Source organism: Coregonus lavaretus (assembly GCF_964263955.1).
Source record: "Coregonus lavaretus genome assembly, contig: HAP1_SCAFFOLD_344, whole genome shotgun sequence".
Taxonomy (NCBI): Eukaryota; Metazoa; Chordata; class Actinopteri; order Salmoniformes; family Salmonidae; genus Coregonus; species Coregonus lavaretus.
Window position 1 is genome coordinate 404,362 of NW_028164355.1, and position 23,139 is coordinate 427,500.

Below are 23,139 nucleotides of genomic sequence, written 5' to 3' on the forward strand. Positions count from 1 at the left end.
AGATCAAATGAATCGATTTTGGCTGTTCTTATCATTTCGTGAACAATATCCTTTATGACATCATCATTGTGATGCAAGGCGTTGCCATGGCAGATGAAAAAGCACAACACAGACTTTAAAAAGCAAACTTCAGGCTCTTTCTGTACCTTACTATTGAGCCTTATTCAACCCCTCATGTAGCTCTACTCCATATTGGGCCTGGTTCTCACAAACCACACTAATCACTTCCATCATATCATTAAAAACACTGTGTTTTGGGTAGAAAATGACTCTATATCCATGCAGGACCTAACTTGTACAGTTTCAACTATTTTAAAAACCAAGGAGGTAAACACGCCAGTCTTCTCTTTGAGTGCCCCTGAGTGCACCTCAATTTAGAGTGCACCTCAATTTAAAGAGGTCTATCAATTCAACCATTTGAAATGGATGTCCATTCAATTAAGAACATATTATTCTTATTAGAAATGAATCAGCTACAAATTAGGTAGTTATACTTGTTTTTTTACACAACCTACTCTTTTGGTACATATTTATTGAGATACAGTGGCGGCTCCTGAAAAAATTCTCAGGAGGGGCAATTTTTCTGATGATTTAGGTGACCTACACACATTTTAAAAAAGATATGTCCAGCAACAACATGAAGACAGGGGCAGCATATAAGTCAATACCAGAAGCATTTATTGACTGATCTGGGGAGATGGATTCCAGTTTCTGTGACAGATTATAAATAATCTCTGATGCCTTTGTTATATTAGCTTTTGGTTGAATGTACTGTCGTAGTAAATATATAATGTTATAGCTTGGTCTGACTAAAATCTTGTGCATGGCCCATTTTGTGTTGGGCCTTTGTATTCAATACAATGAACAAGAGTCCTATCTTGTCAGCCTTGTCAGCAGGTGGCTAAGGATAACACCCACGCCATAGGTCTCTCAGTTCTTCCAACTCACGAGTTCTTGCCCTGAGGACACACACACACACACCCACACACACACACACACACACATCATCACTGATAAACACACACACACACACACACACACACACACATCATCACTGATAACAAACACACACACACACACACACACACACACTGATAACAAACACACACACACACACACAAATCCTCTTCTCTTAGGCTGAACATCTGAAGACAGAGAACCCGACTCAGAGCCAATGCAACAGTGACACTAGCCTGGAGGTGACATCGCCCAACTCATCAGGACCAATCAGAAGATCAGAACTACTAGATTCAACTTCCAGACTCACATAAAGAATCTCCAATCCAAAGTTAAATCTAGAATCGGCTTCCTATTTCGCAATAAAGCCTCCTTCACTCATGCTGCCAAACATGCCCTCGTAAAACTGACTATCCTACCGATCCTTGACTTCGGCGATGTCATTTACAAAATAGCCTCTAACACTCTACTCAGCAAATTGGATGTAGTCTATCACAGTGCCATCCGTTTTGTCTCCAAAGCCCCATACACTACCCACCACTGTGACCTGTACGCTCTTGTTGGCTGGTCCTCACTACATGTTCGTCGTCAAACCCACTGGCTCCAGGCCATCTATAAATCACTGCTAGGCAAATCCCCGCCTTATCTTAGCTCATTGGTCACCATAGCAGCACCCACCCGTAGTCTACGCTCCAGCAGGTATATCTCACTGGTCATTCCCAAAGCCAACACCTCCTTTGGCCGCCATTCCTTCCAGTTCTCTGCTGCCAATGACTGGAACGAATTGCAAAAATCTCTGAAGCTGGAGACTCTTATCTCCCTTAATAACTTTAAGCATCAGTTGTCAGAGCACCTTACCGATCACTGCACCTGTACACAGCCCATCCGAAATTAGCCCACCCAACTACCTCATCCCTATATTATTTATTTTGCTCTTTTGCACCCCAGTATCTCTATTTGCACATAATCTCTTGCACATCTAGCATTCCAGTGTTAATACTATTGTAATTATTCTGCACTATAGCCTATTTATTGCCTTACCTCCATAACTTGCTACATTTGCACACACTGTATATATATTTTCTGTTGTATTTTCTGACTTTATGTTTTTTTTACCCCATATGTAACTCTGTTGTTTTTATTGCACTACTTTGCTTTATCTTGGCCAGGTCGCAGTTGTAAATGAGAACTTGTTCTCAACTGGCTTACCTGGTTAAATAAAGGTGAAATAAAAAAAAAAAAAAAAAAAATTCAACCTACTTCATTTTATTGTATAAAATGTCAGCACACAATGTTTAGGGGCTCTTCTGATAAACTCCCTACGAGTTTGACGAACGGGTCCGTGCACGCGATTGCAGATATCTTTACCTCTGAATAAACTGCCTTATATTATACAATTATCCACCTTGTCCAAAAGTCTCTACTTTTTCTCCGTTCTCCAGTAAACTTGTTTTATCAACAATAGTAAGGTTCAATGACACAGAAAGCAGTTCAATGTCGGGGTACAGAGTCGCTCTCTTACCAGGATCGCGGTCCGCTCTGACCAGGGTGAAGGTGGCCGGCTCCACCTCTCTGTCCGGGACTCTGTCATCCAGTCAAGTCTCCCAGCTGTATTGGGATTCCGCTGCCAGCAGCGTTTTCATTATTTAGTCCGTTCGTAGCGGGTATGTACACGATCAACAAGATCAGTCCAAAACCGAAGATCAGTCCAAAGCAGAATGTTTGCAGAATGTTTGTAAACTAAGTCTACAAATTAAAAACATAAAATAACGCCACACTGCAGGTCGCAACATAGACGCTGATAGCCGCCATTGTCTTAGTTACGTTCAACGTTACGTCACGTATGACGAAAGCGCGTAAGTGCATGCACACAGACACCCATAGAGAATGTATTGAAAGCTTTGAAATGTGAAAAAAAATAGATTTTACATGACAGGCTATGAGAGACTTCTGGGCGATTTTCAACCTGACTGAAATCGCCCAAAAAACGGGCGGGGCCATTTGATGCACGACTTTAGCCTGATTTGGCATTTAGTGGCTGGCAGATCAGACGTGAACACTGATAACTGCTGTTGCCGTGATATAATTGATTAGAAAAAAAATCCCTTCCTTTTCCCGTTTGGCAGTGCGTCGCCCATATCGCCCTATTGAACAAGCCGTCCATGTTGAGATAATTGATTACAACATATGTTGGTGATTAACACAGTGAGGTTTTTTTTTTGTCATCAATAGAATGCATTAGCCATTAGGCTGGCTCACTACAATTGTAACATGACATCTCAGGTGTCAGGATGAAGCATTTTCTCACAAAAAGAGGACTCAAGCAAACTATCTCTCTTCAACAGTTTCACTAGTCATGTTAGGTCTACTTAAAATGTCACATTCATACACAAGTAATTTGAAAATAAGTTATACTACTGAAACACATTCACAATAAGTTATATTACAACCTACCTCTGAAGTAAGCAGTGTGTTCTCTCACTAATGAAATAGGACATTAATAATCTGTCAGTGGTTAGTTGAATCAGTCTCTTTGCACTGTTCAGTTTGTCTGTGCAACAGGTAACCTTCCAGAATCGGAATCTTGTGATGTCACAATGGAGTCCCCATTGCCATGGTTGTACCTATGCAGCACAGTCATACCTAATATATACAATGAATCCATATAACCAAATTTTTTATTAAAATAAAATGCTGTAACTCATATCAAATGGTTGACCATTCAAACGACATGTGTTTTGCCTAATTAAAAGTCAATATGTTTTAGATATCATAAATAGCAGCCAGGCTTACTTAGGTTGTTTGTTCGATCTCAGCCTTCCACTATTGTCAATATTCATCATCATCATCATCATCATCATCATCATCATCATCATCATCATCATCATCATCATCATCATCATCATCATCATCATCATCATCAATAAAATACATAGGCTACTTTACTACAGTAAAACAAGTCTTCCATAGTCTATGTCACCTCAGTAACAAAGTTCCAAAAAAGAAATGAGGGTTCAAGAAAACATCTCTCTTCAATGGCCTCAGCTATTAGCCATATGATCAACAAGGTCAAATGCAGCACTAAAATCAAGAAGCAGCTCATCCACAAGTTTATCTTGGTCAAGAGACCTGAGCCATTGATCGATTAAATCAACCAGAGCTGTTGCAGTCGAGTGATCCTTACGGTATCTTTACGGTACGCATGCTCATAGAGGGATAAAATTAGCTGGATGTGTAATTATATAGGCCCAAAAAATGTAATTGAAGAGTAGGTGTCATTGATGTTTAGCATTTTAGTTTAATAAATTATTAAATAAGGAAATCAATATCAGCTGACTATAGAACAGTATTTGTAGACCTGCCAACAGCGCCCATTGTTTAAAAATATGTTTGAACATTTTCTTATCCATGTCTTTCCAGTTGATATAACCAAACAGACAACCTTTGTTGCTAAAGAGCGTCACACATTCCTCCATTCATTCTCTATAATATTCCACTCCAACATATTCCTCTATCATATTCCCTCTATCAATCCCAATTGAGACCAGTGTCTTTTTTTCTATGGTGCCCAGTGTTATATCAATGAACAATCCAAACAGCTTAAATAGATACAATTACATACAGAGCAGAAAATATATAGAGCAAATTATTAGACTTGAACACATATATTTCACAATGAACAGGTCTTGTATTTAACCAGTTAAGCTGACAACCATTTTGCACTGTTTCACTAGGGCTTTAGTCATCAATCTAGCAAGAGGGCAATATTTTATTAATGTAGTGGTGTCCCTCCCCCCAGGAAGCTATGACCTTTAGCTTTCATCTGGAATTGTTCATTTATGTCTGAGAAAAAAACACTTTTCAACCCATATGATCTAGTACACAAGGAAAGTATAATACAACCTTCTTTACTACTTTGCCAAACATTTCATGACATTAGTGATAGCCAAAATCTGTAAAATTTGTGAATGTCTAAATTAACATTTGGGCCATTTAACCAGTGTTTATCCCGCCTATAGACAATGGGAGAAGGGCTATGTAAAGGTCTCGATTTTGTCATTCTGAACAAATGTTTGACTTCCACACAAAATTACTTCTTGACTTATTTTAGGTTTAAGGAAGTGTGTAGGTCGCATTCTTTATAGTAGATTTATGAAAGTTATGTATTTAGCTCTGCCTGCTCGAGACAAATTCAGTGATTGCTTTGCCATGTCTGTGCCGTGAAGCAGTCAAGCTGGATAAATGTTTTTTCCTGGAACGCCCCTTTGACTTAACGTTAGAGTTAAGTGATATAAATGGATGTCATGATGCAGCCGACCACCAGAGGGAGGCAAATACACGTTTATTCGACAGTGGACGTTTACGTGGTTCTAGGAAGGTCTGGAAGGTTGACTTCTGAAATATAAAACGGTGGGAAATCAATCAAATAAGTCATGTAAACATTTAGATATTTTTTAAAGAAATTCTAGCGCCCGATTTCGGGGACTGTCAGCCTAAGAGTTTTTAAGTCTTAAAGTGATTTAATGAAACAAATCCTCTCTGTCACATTCCTCTCAATATATTCCCTCTATCATATTCCCCTCTATTCTAATCCCTATATCATATTCCTCTCTATCATATTCCTCTCCACCCACTCCTCCTCCTTCCTCCTCTCCCTCATATCAGTGCAGCCCCTCTACATCCACTAGAGCAGGAAGTCTCTGGGCTCAGTGATGTCCAGCTCAGACTGAAGAGAGGCCGTTTTAACTCTCTTCTCCTTTAGCTGTTCCTCCAGCCTGGCAAGTACTATCTCCTTGTCAACCAAGCAACCTGATCTGGACTTTGAGATGATCTGACGTCTCTTTTGCTTGAGACATTTCTCTTTGCTGCTCATCTCTTGAGTATTCCAGCACACTAATGTCCTTCTTGAAGTAGCATAAATCTGAGGCTACCTCTTTTTTCAGATCCTCATGTGCTTCTCTTATAGGTTTGAATGTGTGTCCTCTGTCGTCTCACCCATCTCTGCAGATCACAGAGATCAGCTTACTATCCGTCTCACAGAACAGCTTCAGAGCCACTCCATGTTCACGACATTCATCTCTCTACTGTTTCCTCTCTCGGCTGTAGCTCTCTGTCTTTTAGCATCTTCCTCCAGTTTCAGCTGGTAGGCCACGTTCCTGATCAGTCTGTTGATCTGGAAGATTCTGTCTCTGACCAGAGCCCTGCCCACTTGACAGAGTTGGTGTCCAGCATTCAGGCTGTCTTGGAGGCAGCTCTTGCAGAAGGTGTGCTGATAGCTTAGAGACACAGGCTCAGTGTAGATGTCTGTGCAGATGGAACAGCACAGGTGGTCTGCCAGGTCAGAGGAAGCTGTGGCCATAATGACTGTGCTCATGCTCAGTGTGTGAGAGACAAAGAGGCAGTGTCCGAATACCCATATTAGAGTACTATATAGTATTTAAAAACATTTAGTTATTTAGTATGTGAAATTTAGAAAATATGCCGCGTTCACATGCTAGTCGGACCTAGGAAACTCTGAAATGTCCGTCTTGTTGATTCGTTGAATGCGGCAAGTGTATAACTACAACCAGTAAGAAAGTCTGAAATGTCCGGGTTTCCAAGTTCCGACTAGCACGTGAACGCTGCAATAGTACTAAGAATGCGTCATCTAATGCGCGATTGCATTGACTCCCGTCATTCGTTCATTTCGGTACAGCGCGTAAATTTATCTGACTATCAGCTGTTGCCAAACAAGTGAGTCAGAAAATAAGAGTGAATTATACTAGATCAAAGGCGAAATTAGTATGCAGTTTAAGTAAGTATTACGCTAGAATGGATATTCAGACACAGCCAGTAACAGGTCTGTCTTGGAAAATACATGTATGTTCTTGAAGTACGCAGTCAAATTAACATTAGCTTTAAAGCCCTCATGAAGAATACTGACAGACTTCTTGTAAAGGTAGAGGCATGTGACTATCATAAAGCAAGACAGACTAAAGTTCAGTGTCAGTGACAACTTTCAGTGTGGGTGTAGGGAAAAAGCTAAAACACAAGTGAATAAAGGATGGGTTTTATTATCCATACAGTATAAATAGGAAATGTCTAATAAACTAATTATTCCAACTAATTCTTTGGATTGGAGATGACTGCTTTAGACTGTTGATGCACACATTGAGGTCAGCAATCACCAAATAAGTGTCCAGCTTGCTCTAGTGGTTATTACAAGTAACTACACATATCACACCACAACAGCTAACATAGTGTCTCACTCCCTCTCCTCCTCTCCTCCTCTCCCTCTTGTCTCCTCTGTTCTTCCTCTATTCCTCCTCCTCTCCTCCTCGCCCTCTCAGCGGCTCCAGCTGGATAGAGTGACGGCGAGGTGACCTCCTGCCTCTCTCACTGGAGGGCGGGAGAGGGGGAACAAAGAGGATGAGGAGGAGGTGGAGAGATAGAGAGTAGGAATGGAAGAGGAGGTGGAGAGGGGTAGAGGAGGCAGAAAGCCTGGTCTAAGTATTGCTTTAAAGGGAAGAGAGGGGGAGGAGGAGAGAGCGCGAGAGTTGGGGGGAGTGTAAAGCAATTTGAGTACTGGGGGGTTCTCTGTATAAATCCAAGGTGAAACCTCCAGGGGCTAGCCTTCTCTCAGGGGATAGTCTGCTCTGGGCTGCCTGTGAAAGGTGCTCCTCTGTGGAAAAGAGGAGAGAACAAGAGCCCCCAGAAGAGATCTCCTTATGGTAGTGATGGACAGATCAACTCTCCTTGTCATCTTCCACCTCTTCCTCGGCCTTCTCCCTCCTTTCCTTCTTACAGTCGTGATGGAGAGAACCCTTTTCTCCCTTTCCTCCTTCCTCTCCTCCCGCTTTCTCTTCCTCTACCTACCTCTCCCTCCTTCCCTCTTGGTAAACCTTGTTTAGTCGAGCCAGATTGTGGATAGCTAGCCATGGTTCAGACCACTGTCGCTGTCTGGGAGGGGGGATACAGGACTGGTCCACTGGACTCAGCTCACATGGGGAGAACCTGCTGCTGCCACTCCCCCTCTTACCTGTGATGAGATCACGTTTGGAGGAAACCTGGCACCATCCCTACGGTGAAGCATGGTGGTGGCAGCATCATGCTGTGGGGAGGATTTTCAGTGACAGGGACTGGGAACACGCCCCATTCACATCAACGGGGCTGTAGTGGAGCGGGTTGAGAGTTTGAAGTTCCTTGGTGTCCACATCACCAACAAGCTATCATGGTCCAAACACACCAAGACAGTCGTGAAGAGGGCACGACAACGCCTTTTCCACCTCAGGAGACTGAAAATATTTGACATTGGTCCCAAGATCCTCAAAAAGTTCTACAGCTGCACCATCGAGAGCATCCTGACCGGTTGCATAACCGCCTGGTATGGCAACTGCTCGGCATCCGACCGTAAGGCGCTACAGAGGGTAGTGCGTACGGCCCAGTACATCACTGGGGCCAAGCTTCCTGCCATCCAGGACCTATATACTAGGCGGTGTCAGAGGGAGGCCCAAAAAATTGTCAAAGACTCCAGTCACCCAAGTCATAGACTGTTCTCTCTGCTACCGCACAGCAAGCGGTACCAGAGTGCCAAGTCTAGGTCCAAAAGGCTCCTTAACAGCTTCTACCCCCAAGCCATAAGACTGCTGAATAATTAATCAAATGGCCACCCAGACTATTTACATTGACACCTCCCCCCTTTGTTTTTACACTGCTGCTACACGCTGTTTATTATCTATGCATAGTTACTTTACCCGTACCTAAATGTTGTCAGAATGCGACGTTGAAATGTGGTAGGCGAAGTCAAATGCAGGACACAGAGCTTACTGGAAACGTACTTTACTCGAAAGTAACCAGAGTAGAAAAAACTATCTCCACATAAGGAGGAATATACAAACCGCACACGGACACTGCCGATGACGAAAACAATAACACACAACACACAATGAACGACAGAGGATTAAATAGGGAATACAATACAACATAATGGTGAACAGGTGTACACAATCAGGACAAAACAAGTCAAACACTGAAACATAGATCGGTGGCAGCTAGTACTCCGGGGACGACGAACGCCGAAGCCTGCCCGAGCAAGGAGGAGGAGCAGACTCGACTGATTCCGTGACAGTACCCCCCCTTGACGCGCGGCACCAGCCGTGCGCCGACCCCGGCCTCGGGGACGGCCAGGAGGACGCGGAGCAGGGCGAGTCGGATGACTCCGGTGGAAGTCCCTCAACATGGAGGGATCCTCAATGTCCCTCCTGGGGACCCAGCACAGTTCCTCCAGACCGTACCCCTCCCACTCCACGAGATACTGCAGGCCCCCTGTCCGACGCCTCGAATCCAAGATGGAACAGACTGAGTACGCCGGAGCCCCCTCGATGTCCAACGGGGGCGGAGGAGCCTCTCGTACCTCACTCTCCTGGAGTAGACCAGCCACCACCGGCCTGAGGAGAGACACATGGAACGAGGGGTTAATGCGGTAATTAATGTGCAGTTGTAACCTATAACATACCTCGTTCAATCTCCTCAGAACTTTAAAGGGCCCCACAAACCGCCGACCCAGTTTCCGGCAGGGCAGGCGAAGGGACAGGTTTGGGGTCGAGAGCCAGACCCGGTCTCCCGGTGCATACACCGGAGCCTCACTGCGGTGGCGATCGGCGCTCGCTTTTTGTCGCCTGATGGCCCGCTGCAGATGGACATGCTCAGCGTTCCAAGTTTCTTACGAGCGCCGAAACCACTCGTCCACCGCAGGGGCTTCGGTCTGGCTCTGATGCCAAGGTGCCAGAACCGGCTGATAACCTAATACACACTGGAAAGGCGTAAGGTTAGTGGACGAATGGCGGAGGGAGTTTTGGGCTATCTCTGCCCAGGGAATATATCCCGACCACTCCTCTTGCCGGTCCTGACAATATGACCTCAGAAACCTACCCACATCCTGGTTAACTCTCTCCACCTGCCCATTACTCTCGGGGTGAAAACCTGAGGTAAGGCTAATCGAGACCCCCAGACGTTCCATAAACGGCAGGCTTTAGAAAACCGATCCACAACGACCAAGATCGTAGTGTTCCCCTGGGAGGGAGGAAGGTCCGTGACAAAATCCACCGAAAGGTGAGACCACGGCCGTTGTGGAACGGGTAGGGGCTGTAACTTCCCACTGGGCAGGTGTCTAGGTGCCTTACACTGGGCGCACACCGAGCAGGAGGAAACATAAACCCTCACGTCCTTAGCTAAGGTTGGCCACCAGTACTTCTCACTAAGGCAGTGCACTGTCCGACCAATACCCGGATGACCAGAGGAGGGTGACGTGTGAGCCCAGTATATCAAACGGTCGCGAACCTCGAGCGGCACGTACCTCCGACCCTCCGGACACTGTGGAGGAGTAGGGTCGGAACGTAACGCCCGCTCGATTTCCGCATCCACCTCCCACACCACCGGTGCCACTAAGCAAGACTCCGGGAGTATGGGAGTGGGCTCAATGGACCTCTCCTCTGTGTCATATAGTCGGGACAGGGCGTCTGCCTTAGCGTTCTGGGACCCTGGTCTATAGGTGAGCTTAAATACATAGCGGGAAAGAAACATTGACCACCTTGCCTGGCGAGGATTCAGCCTCCTCGCTGCCCGGATGTACTCCAGGTTACGATGGTCAGTCAGAATGTGAAAAGGGTGTTTAGCCCCCTCAAGCCAATGTCTCCACACCTTCAGGGCTTGAACCACAGCCAGCAGCTCCCTATCCCCCACATCATAATTGCGCTCCGCCGGACTGAGCTTCTTAGAATAGAAAGCACAGTGGCAGAGTTTAGGTGGCGTACCCGAGCGCTGAGACAGCACAGCGCCGATCCCAGCCTTGGAAGCATCCACCTCCACCTGAAATGCCAAAGAGGGATCCGGATGCGCCAGCACCGGAGCCGAGGTAAACAAGTCCTTCAGACGTTTAAACGCCCTGTCCGCCTCAGCTGACCACTGCAGGCGCACCGGACCCCCCTTTAGCAGAGAGGTAATGGGAGCTGCTACCTGTCCAAAGCCCCGGATAAACCTCCGGTAGTAATTGGCAAAACCCAAGAAGCGCTGCACCTCCTTTACCGTGGTGGGAGTCTGCCAATTACGCACGTCAGAAACGCGATCAATCTCCATCTCTACCCCTGATGCGGACAACCGATGTCCCAGGAAGGAGATGGACTCCTGAAAGAACAGACATTTCTCCGCCTTCGCATACAGGTCATGCTCCAACAGTCTACCAAGCACTCGACGCACCAGGGACACATGCTCGGCTCGTGTAGCGGAGTATATTAGAATGTCATCAATATATACCACAAAACCCTGTCCATGCAAGTCCCGGAAAATCTTGTCCACAAATGATTGGAAGACTGAAGGAGCATTCATTAACCCGTATGGCATGACGAGGTACTCATAGTGACCCGAGGTGGTACTGAATGCAGTCTTCCACTCATCTCCCTCCCTAATGCGCACCAGGTTGTACGCGCTCCTGAGATCCAATTTTGTGAAGATTCACGCCCCGTGTAATGACTCTGTCATACTAGCAATCAGAGGGAGAGGATAGCTGTATTTGATGGTGATCTGATTTAGACCATGGTAATCAATACACGGGCGTAAACCCCCATCCTTCTTCTTCACAAAAAAGAAACGCAGGGGAAGTAGACGGCAGTATTTACCCCTGTCTCAAAGTTTCTGTGATGTAGGTCTCCATAGCGGCCGTCTCCTCCTGAGACAGAGGATACACGTGACTACGTAACATGCGTGTCACAATTATTAGCTGCCCTATAAACAGGGGCGGCCTGTTCAATAGGGCGATATGGGCGACGCACTGCCAAACGGGAAAAGGAAGGGATTTTTTTTCTAATCAATTATATCACGGCAACAGTAGTTATCAGTGTTGTAATCTATACGTCTGATCTGCCACAGTGCCACACTGCCACTAAATGTCGAATCAGGCTAAAGTCGTGCTTCAAATGGCTCCCCCCCCTTTTTGGGGCGATTTCAGTCAGGTTGAAAATCGCCCAGAAGTCTGTAATAGACTCCCATGTAAAATCTATTTTTTTCAAATTTCAGAGCCTTCAATACAATCTCAATGGGTGTCTGTGGGCTTGCACTTACGCGCTTTCGTCATACGTTACGTAACCATGAACGTAACTGAGAAAAGAGTGGATTGTTTGAAAGAAGTTCCTTTTTGTCGGCGAACAAATGAAGATAAATTGGCAACGAAACAATTAGGACCTCCCAGACCAAATTTAATAATTCAACAGGTTTCTACTAAAGGCGGAAAGTCCTACACCCGAGGATTTTCCAAAAATTGGTACGAACGAAAAAAGACATTGCCACTCACTCAACTGGATGACGAGGGATACAGGCTAGCTGTCCGCCGCCACAACGATGAGGTTAGTGTTGATAATCACAAGTTTACTGGATGTGGATATGGTGTAATAAAGGCAGTTTATTCAGAGGTAAATATATCTGGAATCGCGTTCACGGACCCGTTCGTCAAACTCTTAGGGAGCTATAAATTAAGCCCCATTACTTACCATATCAGATAAGAGAAATTGCTGCAGCTACATATATTTTACATCCTGGCCCTACATAGTTCACTATTTGCATCACTTACCAAAATATTACATGTGGTCATATATGCTTGGAAAGTGGAGATGCCATAGAACGTCAAAAAAGTAAACATTGCTGGAGACACATTGCCGTTTTGGAGAAGACATCGCGTTTGCTAGCGAAGAGATTTGTTGTGGCAAATGAACTTGGGCTGGGAATTGCCAGGAACCTCACGATAAGATATATGCATCAGCATTGCGAGTCTCATGATTCTATACGTATTGCGATTCGATACTGTGATTTTATTGCGCACCATATGTCTGTTGCAGAGGGATCAGAAAGCCATGAGAACGAGTTTTGATCAGTCATGGAAATAAAAGTGCTGGAAACAAATTGGCTCCCAATGTGAAAAGATTTAGAACAAGCTATGAAGGAACAATAATGGTGTTTTGGTGCAGGTACAGCCAACTAGCGCTAAAATATTGCGATATTGTCAATACAGTATATCGTAAAGTATCACTATGTAACTCGATTTCTTTCACCCCAATCCCTCAAATTAACGGTAAATAACTGAATTGTTTGCCCCACATTTAGCTAAGATGATTAGCTAGCCAGCTAAAATGTTTTATTTAGTTAGCAGTCGCATCTACAATAGTTTACTGTCAATAACATGTCTCCAAAAATGACGTGGTGTCTCCAATTGTGTTGACATTTTACAATTGCAATGCGAATCCATGAGTATCCACTTTCTGTAGCTCAGCTGGTAGAGCATGGTGCTTGTAACGCCAAGGTAGTGGGTTCGATCCCCGGGACCACCCATACACAAAAATGTATGCACGCATGACTGTAAGTCGCTTTGGATAAAAGTGTCTGCTAAATGGCATATTATTATTATTATTATTATTATTATTATTATTATTATTATTATCTGAAGAGAGCCCCGAAACATTGTGTGCAGACATTTTATGCAATAAATGAAGTAGGTTCAATCTAGTAGTTCTGATCTTCTGATTGGTCCTGATGAGTTGGGCGAGGTCCCCTGCAGGCTACTGTCACTGTTGCATTGGCTCTGAGTCGGGTTCTCTGTCTTCAAATGTTCAGCCTAAGAGAGGGGATTTTTGTGTGTGTGTGTGTGTGTGTGTGTGTGTTTAACAGTGATGATGTGTGTGTGTGTGTGTGTGTTTAACAGTGATGATGTGTGTGTGTGTGTGTTTGTGTGTGTGTGTGTCCTCAGAGCAAGAACTCGTGAGTTGGAAGAACTGAGAGGCCTATGGCGTGGGTGTTGTCCTTGGCCACCTGCTGACAAGGCTGACAAGATAGGACCCTTTTGTCCATTGTTATTGGATAGGAACAGAACTTATAACCAGCTCCTGACCTAAATAGATCTTAGCACAACATTTTACTCAACATATCATATTCCATATTCACTATAACAAATATATTTACTACGACATTAGCAAGAACCGCCACATCCTCAGCCGGCTAATCCAGTGTGTGAAGTTTTGCGGAGTGTTTGAGTTAGCTTTGCGAGGCAAAGATGAAACTGAGGGCTCCACCAACCCTGGTAAGCCAACACTTTTGAGATCAGTCAATAAATGCTTCTGGTATTGACTTATATGCTGCCCCTGTCTTCATGTTGTTGCTGGACATATCTTTTTTTAAATGTGTGTAGGTCACCTAAATCATCAGAAAAATTGCCCCTCCTGAGAATTTTTTCAGGAGCCGCCACTGCCTATAAATTATTTTGAACAAAACCTAATTGAGTGCATTTGTAAAGTATTCAGACCCCTTGACTTTTTCCACACTTTGTCTTATTCTAAAATTGATTAAATTGTTTTTTTTCCTCATCAATCTACACAAAATACCCCATAATGACAAAATGAGAACAGGTTTTTAGACTTTTTTATAAATGTATTAAAAAGAACAAATGGAAATATTACATTTACATAAGTATTCAGACCCTTTACTCAGTACTTTGTTGAAGCACCTTTTGCAGTGATTACAGCCTCGAGTCTTCTTGGGTATGACGCTACAAGCTTGGCACACCTGTATTTGAGGAGTTTCTCCCATTCTTCTCTGCAGATCCTCTCAAGCTCTGTCAGGTTGGATAGGGTGTGTCGCTGCACAGCTATTTTCAGGTCTCTCCAGAGATGTTAGATCGGGTTCAAGTCCGGTTTCTGGCTGGGCCACTCAAGGACATTCAGAGACTTGTCCCGAAGCCACTCCTGCGTTGTCTTGGCTGTGTGCTTAGGGTCGTTGTCCTGTTGGAAGGTGAACCTTAGCCCTAGTCTGAGGTCCTGAGCGCTCTGGAGCAGGTTTTCATCAATGATTTCTCTGTAAATTGCTCTGTTCATCTTTCCATTGATCCTGACTAGTCTCCAAATCAAATCAAATCAAATTGTATTTGTCATGTGCCGAATACAACAGGTGTAGACCTTACCGTGAAATGCTTACTTACAAGCCCTTAACCAACAATGCAGTTCAAGAAATAGAGTTAAGAAAATATTTACTAAATACACTAAAGTAAAAAAATAAATAAAAATTAACACAATAAAATAATAACGAGGCTATATACAAGGGGTACCGGTACCGAGTCAATGTGTGGGGGTACAGGTTAGTTGAGGTAATTTGTACATTTAGGTAGGGGTAAAGTAATAAATTTAATAAATTTTAGAATAAGACAAAGTGTGGAAAAAGTCAAGGGGTCTGAATACTTTACAAATGCACTCAATTAGGTTTTGTTCAAAATAATTTATAGGGCAGCCAATAATTGTGACACGCATGTTTTTGAATAACATAATGATATCTTGATGACGATTATTTTTCTATTTCAACTATTTTTACTCAATTAAAGCGTAGTTTCATATGATCTTTTGAGTAAGATCAAGCCAATAGACCACAATGACATGTTTTCACAGCCTTTTTTGTTCATATCTTTCTAGTTCTATATATCATATCTTTCTAATTCTATGTATCATATCTTTCTAGTTCTATGCATCATATCTTTCTAGTTCTATGTATCATATCTTTCTGGTTCTATGTATCATATCTTTCTGGTTCTATGTATCATATCTTTCTGGTTCTATGTATCATATCTTTCTAGTTATATGTATCATATCTTTCTAGTTCTATGTATCATATCTTTCTAGTTCTATGTATCATATCTTTCTAGTTCTATGTATCATATCTTTCTAGTTCTATGTATCATATCTTTCTAGTTATATGTATCATATCATTTCATAACATAACTTTGTCCTATTTCTATGTATATTTTCTATTACCATTGACACCAATGTGTTGATATAACATTTTCTTTTGAAATGATTTTTCTTTGTCTTGCTGTGACAAGGTACTCGCCACATCCTGGTTCTGTCATCAGAACACGTCACATTCAGAGAGTTGAACCTATTTCCTGTACATCTCTCTGACACACACACACGTTTTCTCTACACACTCTCTCACACACACATTCTCTCTCTCTACAGACACTTTCTCTCTCTCTCTACACACACACTTTCTCCATCTCACACTCACACTCTCTACGTCCACACTTAATCTATCTGTTAAATAACAGTGTCAGGAACAGGGGCGGTGTGTTCATTAGGGCGATATGGGCGACGCACTGCCAAACGGGAAAAGGAAGTTTTTTTTTTCTAATCAATTATATCACGGCAACAGTAGTTATCAGTGTTCTAATCTAGACGTCTGATCTGCCACTAAATGTCCAATCAGGCTAAAGTCGTGCTTCAAATGTCCCCGCCCGTTTTGGGGCGATTTCAGTCAGGTTGAAAATCGCCCAGAAGTCTCTCATAGCCTCTAATGTAAAATCAATTTTTTTCAAATATCAGAGCTTTCAATACAATCTCTATGGGTTTCTGAGGGCTTGCACTTACGCGCTTTCATCATACGTAACATAGCCATGAACGTAACTAAGAAAAGAGCGGGTAGCCTCATCAATCAATTCACTACTACTGTCAAAATGGCTAGCCTTCAGTGCAACTCGATTGTCTCTTTGAAAGAAGTTCCTTTTTGTCGGCGAACAAATCAAGATAAATTGGCAACGAAACAATTAGGACCTCCCAGACCAAATTTAATAATTCAACAGGTTTCTACTAAGCAGAGTCGTGAACACTGTCTACGAGAATCGAGACGACCTCATCATAGAATGTTTTGAAGCCATTCGGACGGGTTCATTGGGTTCATTTGACCAGCCCACCGTGAGAGAGGCATCTGGCTACGTGAGGATGCTACATGATGAAGATTTTATTTTTTTCCTGCGGCTTTTTCACAAAATCATGCCCCACGTCGACATTCTGTACCAGAAGCTACAGAAGAAGGACATCGATGCTGTCTTTATCAAACGTGCCCTCGACAGCTTCACAAGCAGTGTGCAGGCCATAAGGTAAGATTAAACAATATAATTTGATCTTTCTCAAAGCAGAGCTTTATTTGAAAATGTATGCATGAAAGGAGACTGCATTTGTGTTTGAAATTACATTATTCTCATTATATATGGCCAGTGGTGTAATCTAGCTTATTTTATATACTATGTGTACTGTACAGTGGTGCTCATAAGTGTATGAACACATTCTAAAGTTGACTAAAAAGAGGAATAAAAAAATAAAAAAATCATCTTTTGGAAATTGATCTTAATGACTTAATTAAAAAAGTTGGAAAATCCAACCTTTAAGGACACCAATTTTCTTTTCTTTTTTATTCCTCTTTTTAGTCAACTTTAGCATGGGATCATAAGATTATGAGCACCACTGTATACTGTGCTGAACATCCAGGCTATGTGAGACACAAAGGCTAACTTAAACACTAAAGACTTTATGCATCCCTGCCCATTTTAAGTGGAACTGAAGTATTTGTACTATACATGGATACATTGCATATACCTGTGCATCACATAGACAACAGTACTGTACAAAGCCAACAAACACATTGGTCTGTTTGCCTTCAGGGACTCCTCTCAACAGCAGCTGCAAGAAGCAACAGGAGCCAAAAGACCCAGAACAGCTTTGAGAGAAGAGGAGAAGCAGAGGCTGTCTGAAGAGGTCTGCAACACCATCCTGGATCACACCAAAGAAAGGTTCTCTTTCTCTGGCCACCTTGTGAGTGCTACCTTACTGCAAGCAGACATGTTTGAAAGGTACTGCCATTCATTTCCTGATGAGGCTCTGAATGCCACTGTGAATGCATACCCCATGCTGAGCAAGGCAAAGCTCAAGACAGAACTATCTCTGATCTATGAGAATCCTGAATTCAAGGGATGCTGTGGTGCACTGGCACTGTACCAGGTTCTCATGAGCTACAACCTCCAGGGGACGTTCTCTGAGACTGTGACTCTGTTGAACATCCTCATAACTACTCCCATGACAACAGTTGAAGCTGAGAGATGTTTCTCAACTTTGACACGAGTTAAGACATTCCTGCGAAATTCAATGGGCCAGGAACGTCTGAATGCACTGGCCATGCTTTCCATGGAGAGGGAACTAGTCCTCAGCATGCCTGATTTCAATGAGAAAGTCATTGAACGCTTTGCTGTATTGAAACAGAGAAGAGAACAGTTTCAGTACAAGTAATGTAGCCTCTCTCTCTCTTTGTCCCTCCCTGTCTGTCTCTTTAACACACACACGCCCAAATCAGTTCACAGTTGATGTTGTTTAAAATAGTTATTTTTCATTTTAAAAAAAGTTTTTAAAAAAATAATCTGTTCATGTTCATTTTTACAAATCTATACAATTGGCCAGAATATGGTTGTTCATATTTACAAATCTATACAATTGGCCAGAATATGGTTGTTCGTTTTTACAAAGCCATACAGATAGCTGTGTTTACCTTTTCTAGAAATTACTTTCAAATTCTGTTTTCAGGCAAAATGTCTATCACTGTTCATTTTCACAAATCTATACAAGAGGGCAGAATATGGAAGTCTATAAAAATGTCTTATTACCAATAACTTGCATCAATGTTTTCAGTAGCCTCTATCAAAAGCTCCTGCTTGCTTGTTGTGAATTATGCTCAGGTGCACATATTTCCAATTCAACCATGAGGCAAAAAATGTGGTAAAAGCTCTTGTTGATCCTGCAATCTGAACAAATACCAAGATGCTGTATTTTCAGCTGATATTTCATTTGTTTATGGAAATGCATATTGTTTATGCAGTGTTGAGGAATGTGAAAGAACACCCTTGATTATTTTTACTGTGATAACTTATTTTGATTTTGTAAGCCAACACTTTTGAGATCAGTCAATAAATGCTTCTGGTATTGACTTATATGCTGCCCCTGTCTTCATGTTGTTGCTGGACATATCTTTTTAAAAATGTGTGTAGGTCACCTAAATCATCAGAAAAATTGCCCCCCCTGATAATTTTTTCAGGAGCCGCCACTGGTCAGGAATATCATCTATCATGGTGGGCTACTGTCCCATCTGTGGGAAACCCGTCTACTTTGGTGAGTGCAATGTGTGGGAGTGTGTGTGTGTGTGTGTGTGTGTGTGTGTGTGTGTGTGTGTGTGTGTGTGTGTGTGTGTGTGTGTGTGTGTGTGTGTGTGTTTGCAGTGTCATCCAGTGGGTCAGAGATGCCATAGAATTATGGAATAGTTACAGGTTTCTGAGAGGCATCACAAATCTTTTCTAGCCTCAATCGTTATACCTTCCTATTGTGTCTGTGTGTCTGTGTGTCTGTGTGTGTGTGTGTGTCTGTGTTTGTGTGTCTGTGTGTCTGTGTGTGTGTGTGTCTGTGTTTGTGTGTCTGTGTGTCTGTGTGTGTGTGTCTGTGTGTGTGTGTGTGTGTGTGTGTGTGTGTGTGTGTGTGTGTGTGTGTGTGTGTCTCCATGCTCTGAACAGTCTGTCATGACTCACACACAGACAACAGGAAGTGGCTTCTCTGAGGGAGCAGACTGTTCTCTAACACTCCGGCTATGTTCCAACACTCTAACCTGGTGTCCTTTCCTTTCTAACCGGCCTTCTTTTCATCCCGGGATAAGTTCCAACACCCTAAACTGGTCTCTTTTCCTTGACTGGCTGGGTTCCAATAGTCTAACCTGGCTTCCTTTCCTTCAGAGGCTGGGTTCCAATAGTCTATCCTGGCTTCCTTTCCTGCAGAGGCTGGGTTCCAATAGTCTAACCTGGCTTCCTTTCCTGCAGAGGCTGGGTTCCAATAGTCTAACCTGGCTTCCTTTCCTGTAGAGGCAGGGTTCCAATAGTCTAACATGGCTTCCTTTCCTTCAGAGGCTGGGTTCCAATAGTCTAACCTGGCTTCCTTTCCTGCAGAGGCTGGGTTCCAATAGTCTAACCTGGCTTCCTGTCACACCCTGGCTCTGGGACTCTATTTGTTGAGCCAGGGTGTGTTTATTCTATGTGTGATATGTCTATGTTGGGGGTTCTAGGTTGTCTGTTTCTATGTTTGCCTGTGTGACTCCCAATCAGAGGCAACGAGTGTCAGCTGTCGGCTGGTTGTCTCTGATTGGGAGCCATATTTAACTGTCTGTGTTTCACTTTGTGTTTGTGGGTTTTTGTTCCGTGTCGTTATTTGTTTACCGTGGACTTCACGAGTCGTGTTTTGTTTGGTATACTTTAACTAATTAAATTCATGTTTGTTTCACACGCTGCGCCTTGGTCTACTCACTCCTACGACGATCGTGACAGAAAAACCCACCAAACCAGGACCAAGCAGCGTGTCCAGGAACACACACAGGAGGTAACGCTGGTGGATGTCCTCCTCGGCTGGGGGCAGATTACGAAGGAGGAGGCCGTCCGGTACCGGAAGGCGATGAAGGGGGAGATCCAGGCAGGAGTGGAGAAGCGGCGTCAACCGGGCCGTGGTCGGACAGGCGAGAGGCACCCCCAAGAATTTTTTAGGGGGGGGCACACGGCATGGGCGACTGGGCAGCAGGAGGCTGCCACAGGGCGAATTGGGAGATTAGGAGAGGAGGCCACCGGGTTTTGGGGGCCAGAAGGCAGGTTGGCGGAGCCTGGATGGAGAGCAGAGCCAACTCCCCGTACTCAGGCATGGCAGCATGAGACTGGGCAGGTTCCGCGGTATGCGGAGCTGCGCACCCTGCCACGAGTGGTCCGGCATAGTCCGGTACGTCCTGTGCGAGCACCCCGCACGTGTTGTGCGAAGGTGGGCATGCAGCCAGGACGGAGTGTGCCGGCTCAGCGCTCGTGGCCTCCAGTGCCTCTCCTCGGTCCCGGATATCCTGCGCCAGTGTCACGTGCTGTTATGCCAGTACGGGTACACAGCCCTGTACGTCCTGTGCTGATGCCTCACACAGAGTGTGTGAAGGTAGGCATTCAGCCAGGACGGGTTGTGGCAGCTCTTCACTCCAGGTCTCCTATCCATCTCCATAGCCCAGTCCGGCCTGTCCCTGCTCCACGCACCAAGCCTACGGTGTGCGTTGCCAGCCCAGTCCGGCCTGTCCCTGCTCCACGCACCAAGCCTACGGTGTGCGTCGACAGCCCAGCCCGGCCTGTCCTTGCTCCACGCACCAAGCCTACGGTGTGCGTCGCCAGCCCGGCCCTGCCTGTCCCTGCTCCACGCACCAAGCCTACGGTGTGCGTCGCCAGCCCAGCCCGGCCTGTCCCTGCTCCACGCACCAAGCCTACGGTGTGCGTCGCCAGCCCAGTCCGGCCAGTTGCTGCTCCACGCACCAAGCCTACGGTGTGCGTCGCCAGCCCAGCCCGGCCTGTTCCTGCTCCACGCACCAAGCCTACGGTGTGCGTCGACAGCCCAGCCCGGCCTGTCCTTGCTCCACGCACCAAGCCTACGGTGTGCGTCGCCAGCCCGGCCCGGCCTGTCCCTGCTCCACGCACCAAGCCTACGGGGTGCGTCGCCAGCCCGGCCCGGCCTGTCCCTGCTCCACGCACCAAGTCTACGGTGCGCGTCGCCAGCCCGGTCCGGCCTGTTCCTGCCACTCGCACCAAGTCTACGGTGCGCGTCGCCAGCCCGGCCCGGCCCGTTCCTGCCACTCGCACCAAGCCAGGGGTGCGAGTCGTCAGTCCGGCACAACCCGTGCCTGGGTCATCGGTGCCAATTCAGGTACCGCTCAACTGCTCCACTAAGGAGCTGAAGCCTACCGCTCCTGCTACGTCCAGTCCAGCTCCAGCCAGCGGGGCCAGACCGGACCAGGGGCGCTATGGGGGGTTTGTTGGAGGGTGGTGGGCAAGACCGGAGCCGGAGCCGCCGCCGAGGAGGAATGCCCACCCAGCCCTCCCCTGTTTTGCTCGTATTTAGGCGCGGTCGCAGTCCGCGCCTTTAGGGGGGGGGTACTGTCACACCCTGGCTCTGGGACTCTATTTGTTGAGCCAGGGTGTGTTTATTCTATGTGTGATATGTCTATGTTGGGGGTTCTAGGTTGTCTGTTTCTATGTTTGCCTGTGTGACTCCCAATCAGAGGCAACGAGTGTCAGCTGTCGGCTGGTTGTCTCTGATTGGGAGCCATATTTAACTGTCTGTGTTTCACTTTGTGTTTGTGGGTTTTTGTTCCGTGTCGGTATTTGTTTACCGTGGACTTCACGAGTCGTGTTTTGTTTGGTATACTTTAACTAATTAAAGTCATGTTTGTTTCACACGCTGCGCCTTGGTCTACTCACTCCTACGACGATCGTGACACTTCCTTTCCTTCAGAGGCTGGGTTCCAATAGTCTAATCTGGCTTCATTTCCTGCAGAGGCTGGGTTCCAATAGTCTAACCTGGCTTCCTTTCCTTCAGAGGCTGGGTTCCAATAGTCTAACCTGGCTTCCATTCACCTGGCCTCCTTTCCTTTCCTGTGTCTTAAGTCCTCAGTTGATATGAGGCAGCAGACTGTTGTCTCACATTCCGGCTTTGTTCAAATACTAACTTGGCTTCCTTTCCTTTAGGGACTTGCATTATTTGCATGTGTCCGGTACAGGAACTAGGGTTGCAAATTAAAGGTATATTATTGGATAGTTTCTATGTTTACCAGTAAACTACCAGAATTTTGGTAACATTTAAGTTTTGGGGGGAATTTTATCAAATGACATCTAGTTGTCTTTTTGGGTACTTCAGATTATCACATGAGTCTGTAATTATCTCTGGCCCTCTGTGTGGCCTTATCACATGAGTCTGTAATTATCTCTGGCCCTCTGTGTGGCCTTATCACATGAGTTTGTAATTATCTCTGGCCCTCTGTGTGGTCTTTTCACATGAGTCTGTAATTATCTCTGGCCCTCAGTGTGGTCTTATCACATGAGTCTGTAACTATCTCTGGCCCTCTGTGTGGTCTTATCACATGAGTCTGTATTTATCTCTGGCCCTCTGTGTGGCCTTATCACATGAGTCTGTAATGATCTCTGGCCCTCTGTGTGGTCTTATCACATGAGTCTGTATTTATCTCTGGCCCTCTGTGTGGCCTTATCACATGAGTCTGTAATGATCTCTGGCCCTCTGTGTGGTCTTATCACATGAGTCTGTAATGATCTCTGGCCCTCTGTGTGGTCTTATCACATGAGTCTGTATTTATCTCTGGCCCTCTGTGTGGCCTTATCACCTTATCACATTAGTCTGTAATTATCTCTGGCCCTCTGTGTGGCCTTATCACATGAGTCTGTAATTATCTCTGGTCCTCTGTGTGACCTTATCACATGAGTCTGTAATTATCTCTGGTCCTCTGTGTGGC

At 44.9% G+C, this 23,139-nt stretch overlaps 1 protein-coding gene across 2 annotated transcripts in view; it reads left to right on the forward strand.

The window, feature by feature from the left end:
- The first annotated feature begins 18,896 nt into the window (after positions 1 to 18,896).
- LOC311117121 (cysteine-rich protein 1-like) overlaps positions 18,897 to 23,139 on the forward strand; it is a 6,066-nt gene continuing 1,823 nt past the window's right edge. For both annotated transcript variants that reach the window (XM_084192108.1, XM_084192109.1), the window contains exon 1: positions 18,897 to 18,950. In XM_084192108.1, the coding sequence (XP_084048234.1) occupies positions 18,908 to 18,950 (43 nt within the window). In that variant the 5' untranslated portion in view covers positions 18,897 to 18,907. The remainder of the gene's footprint in view (positions 18,951 to 23,139) is intronic.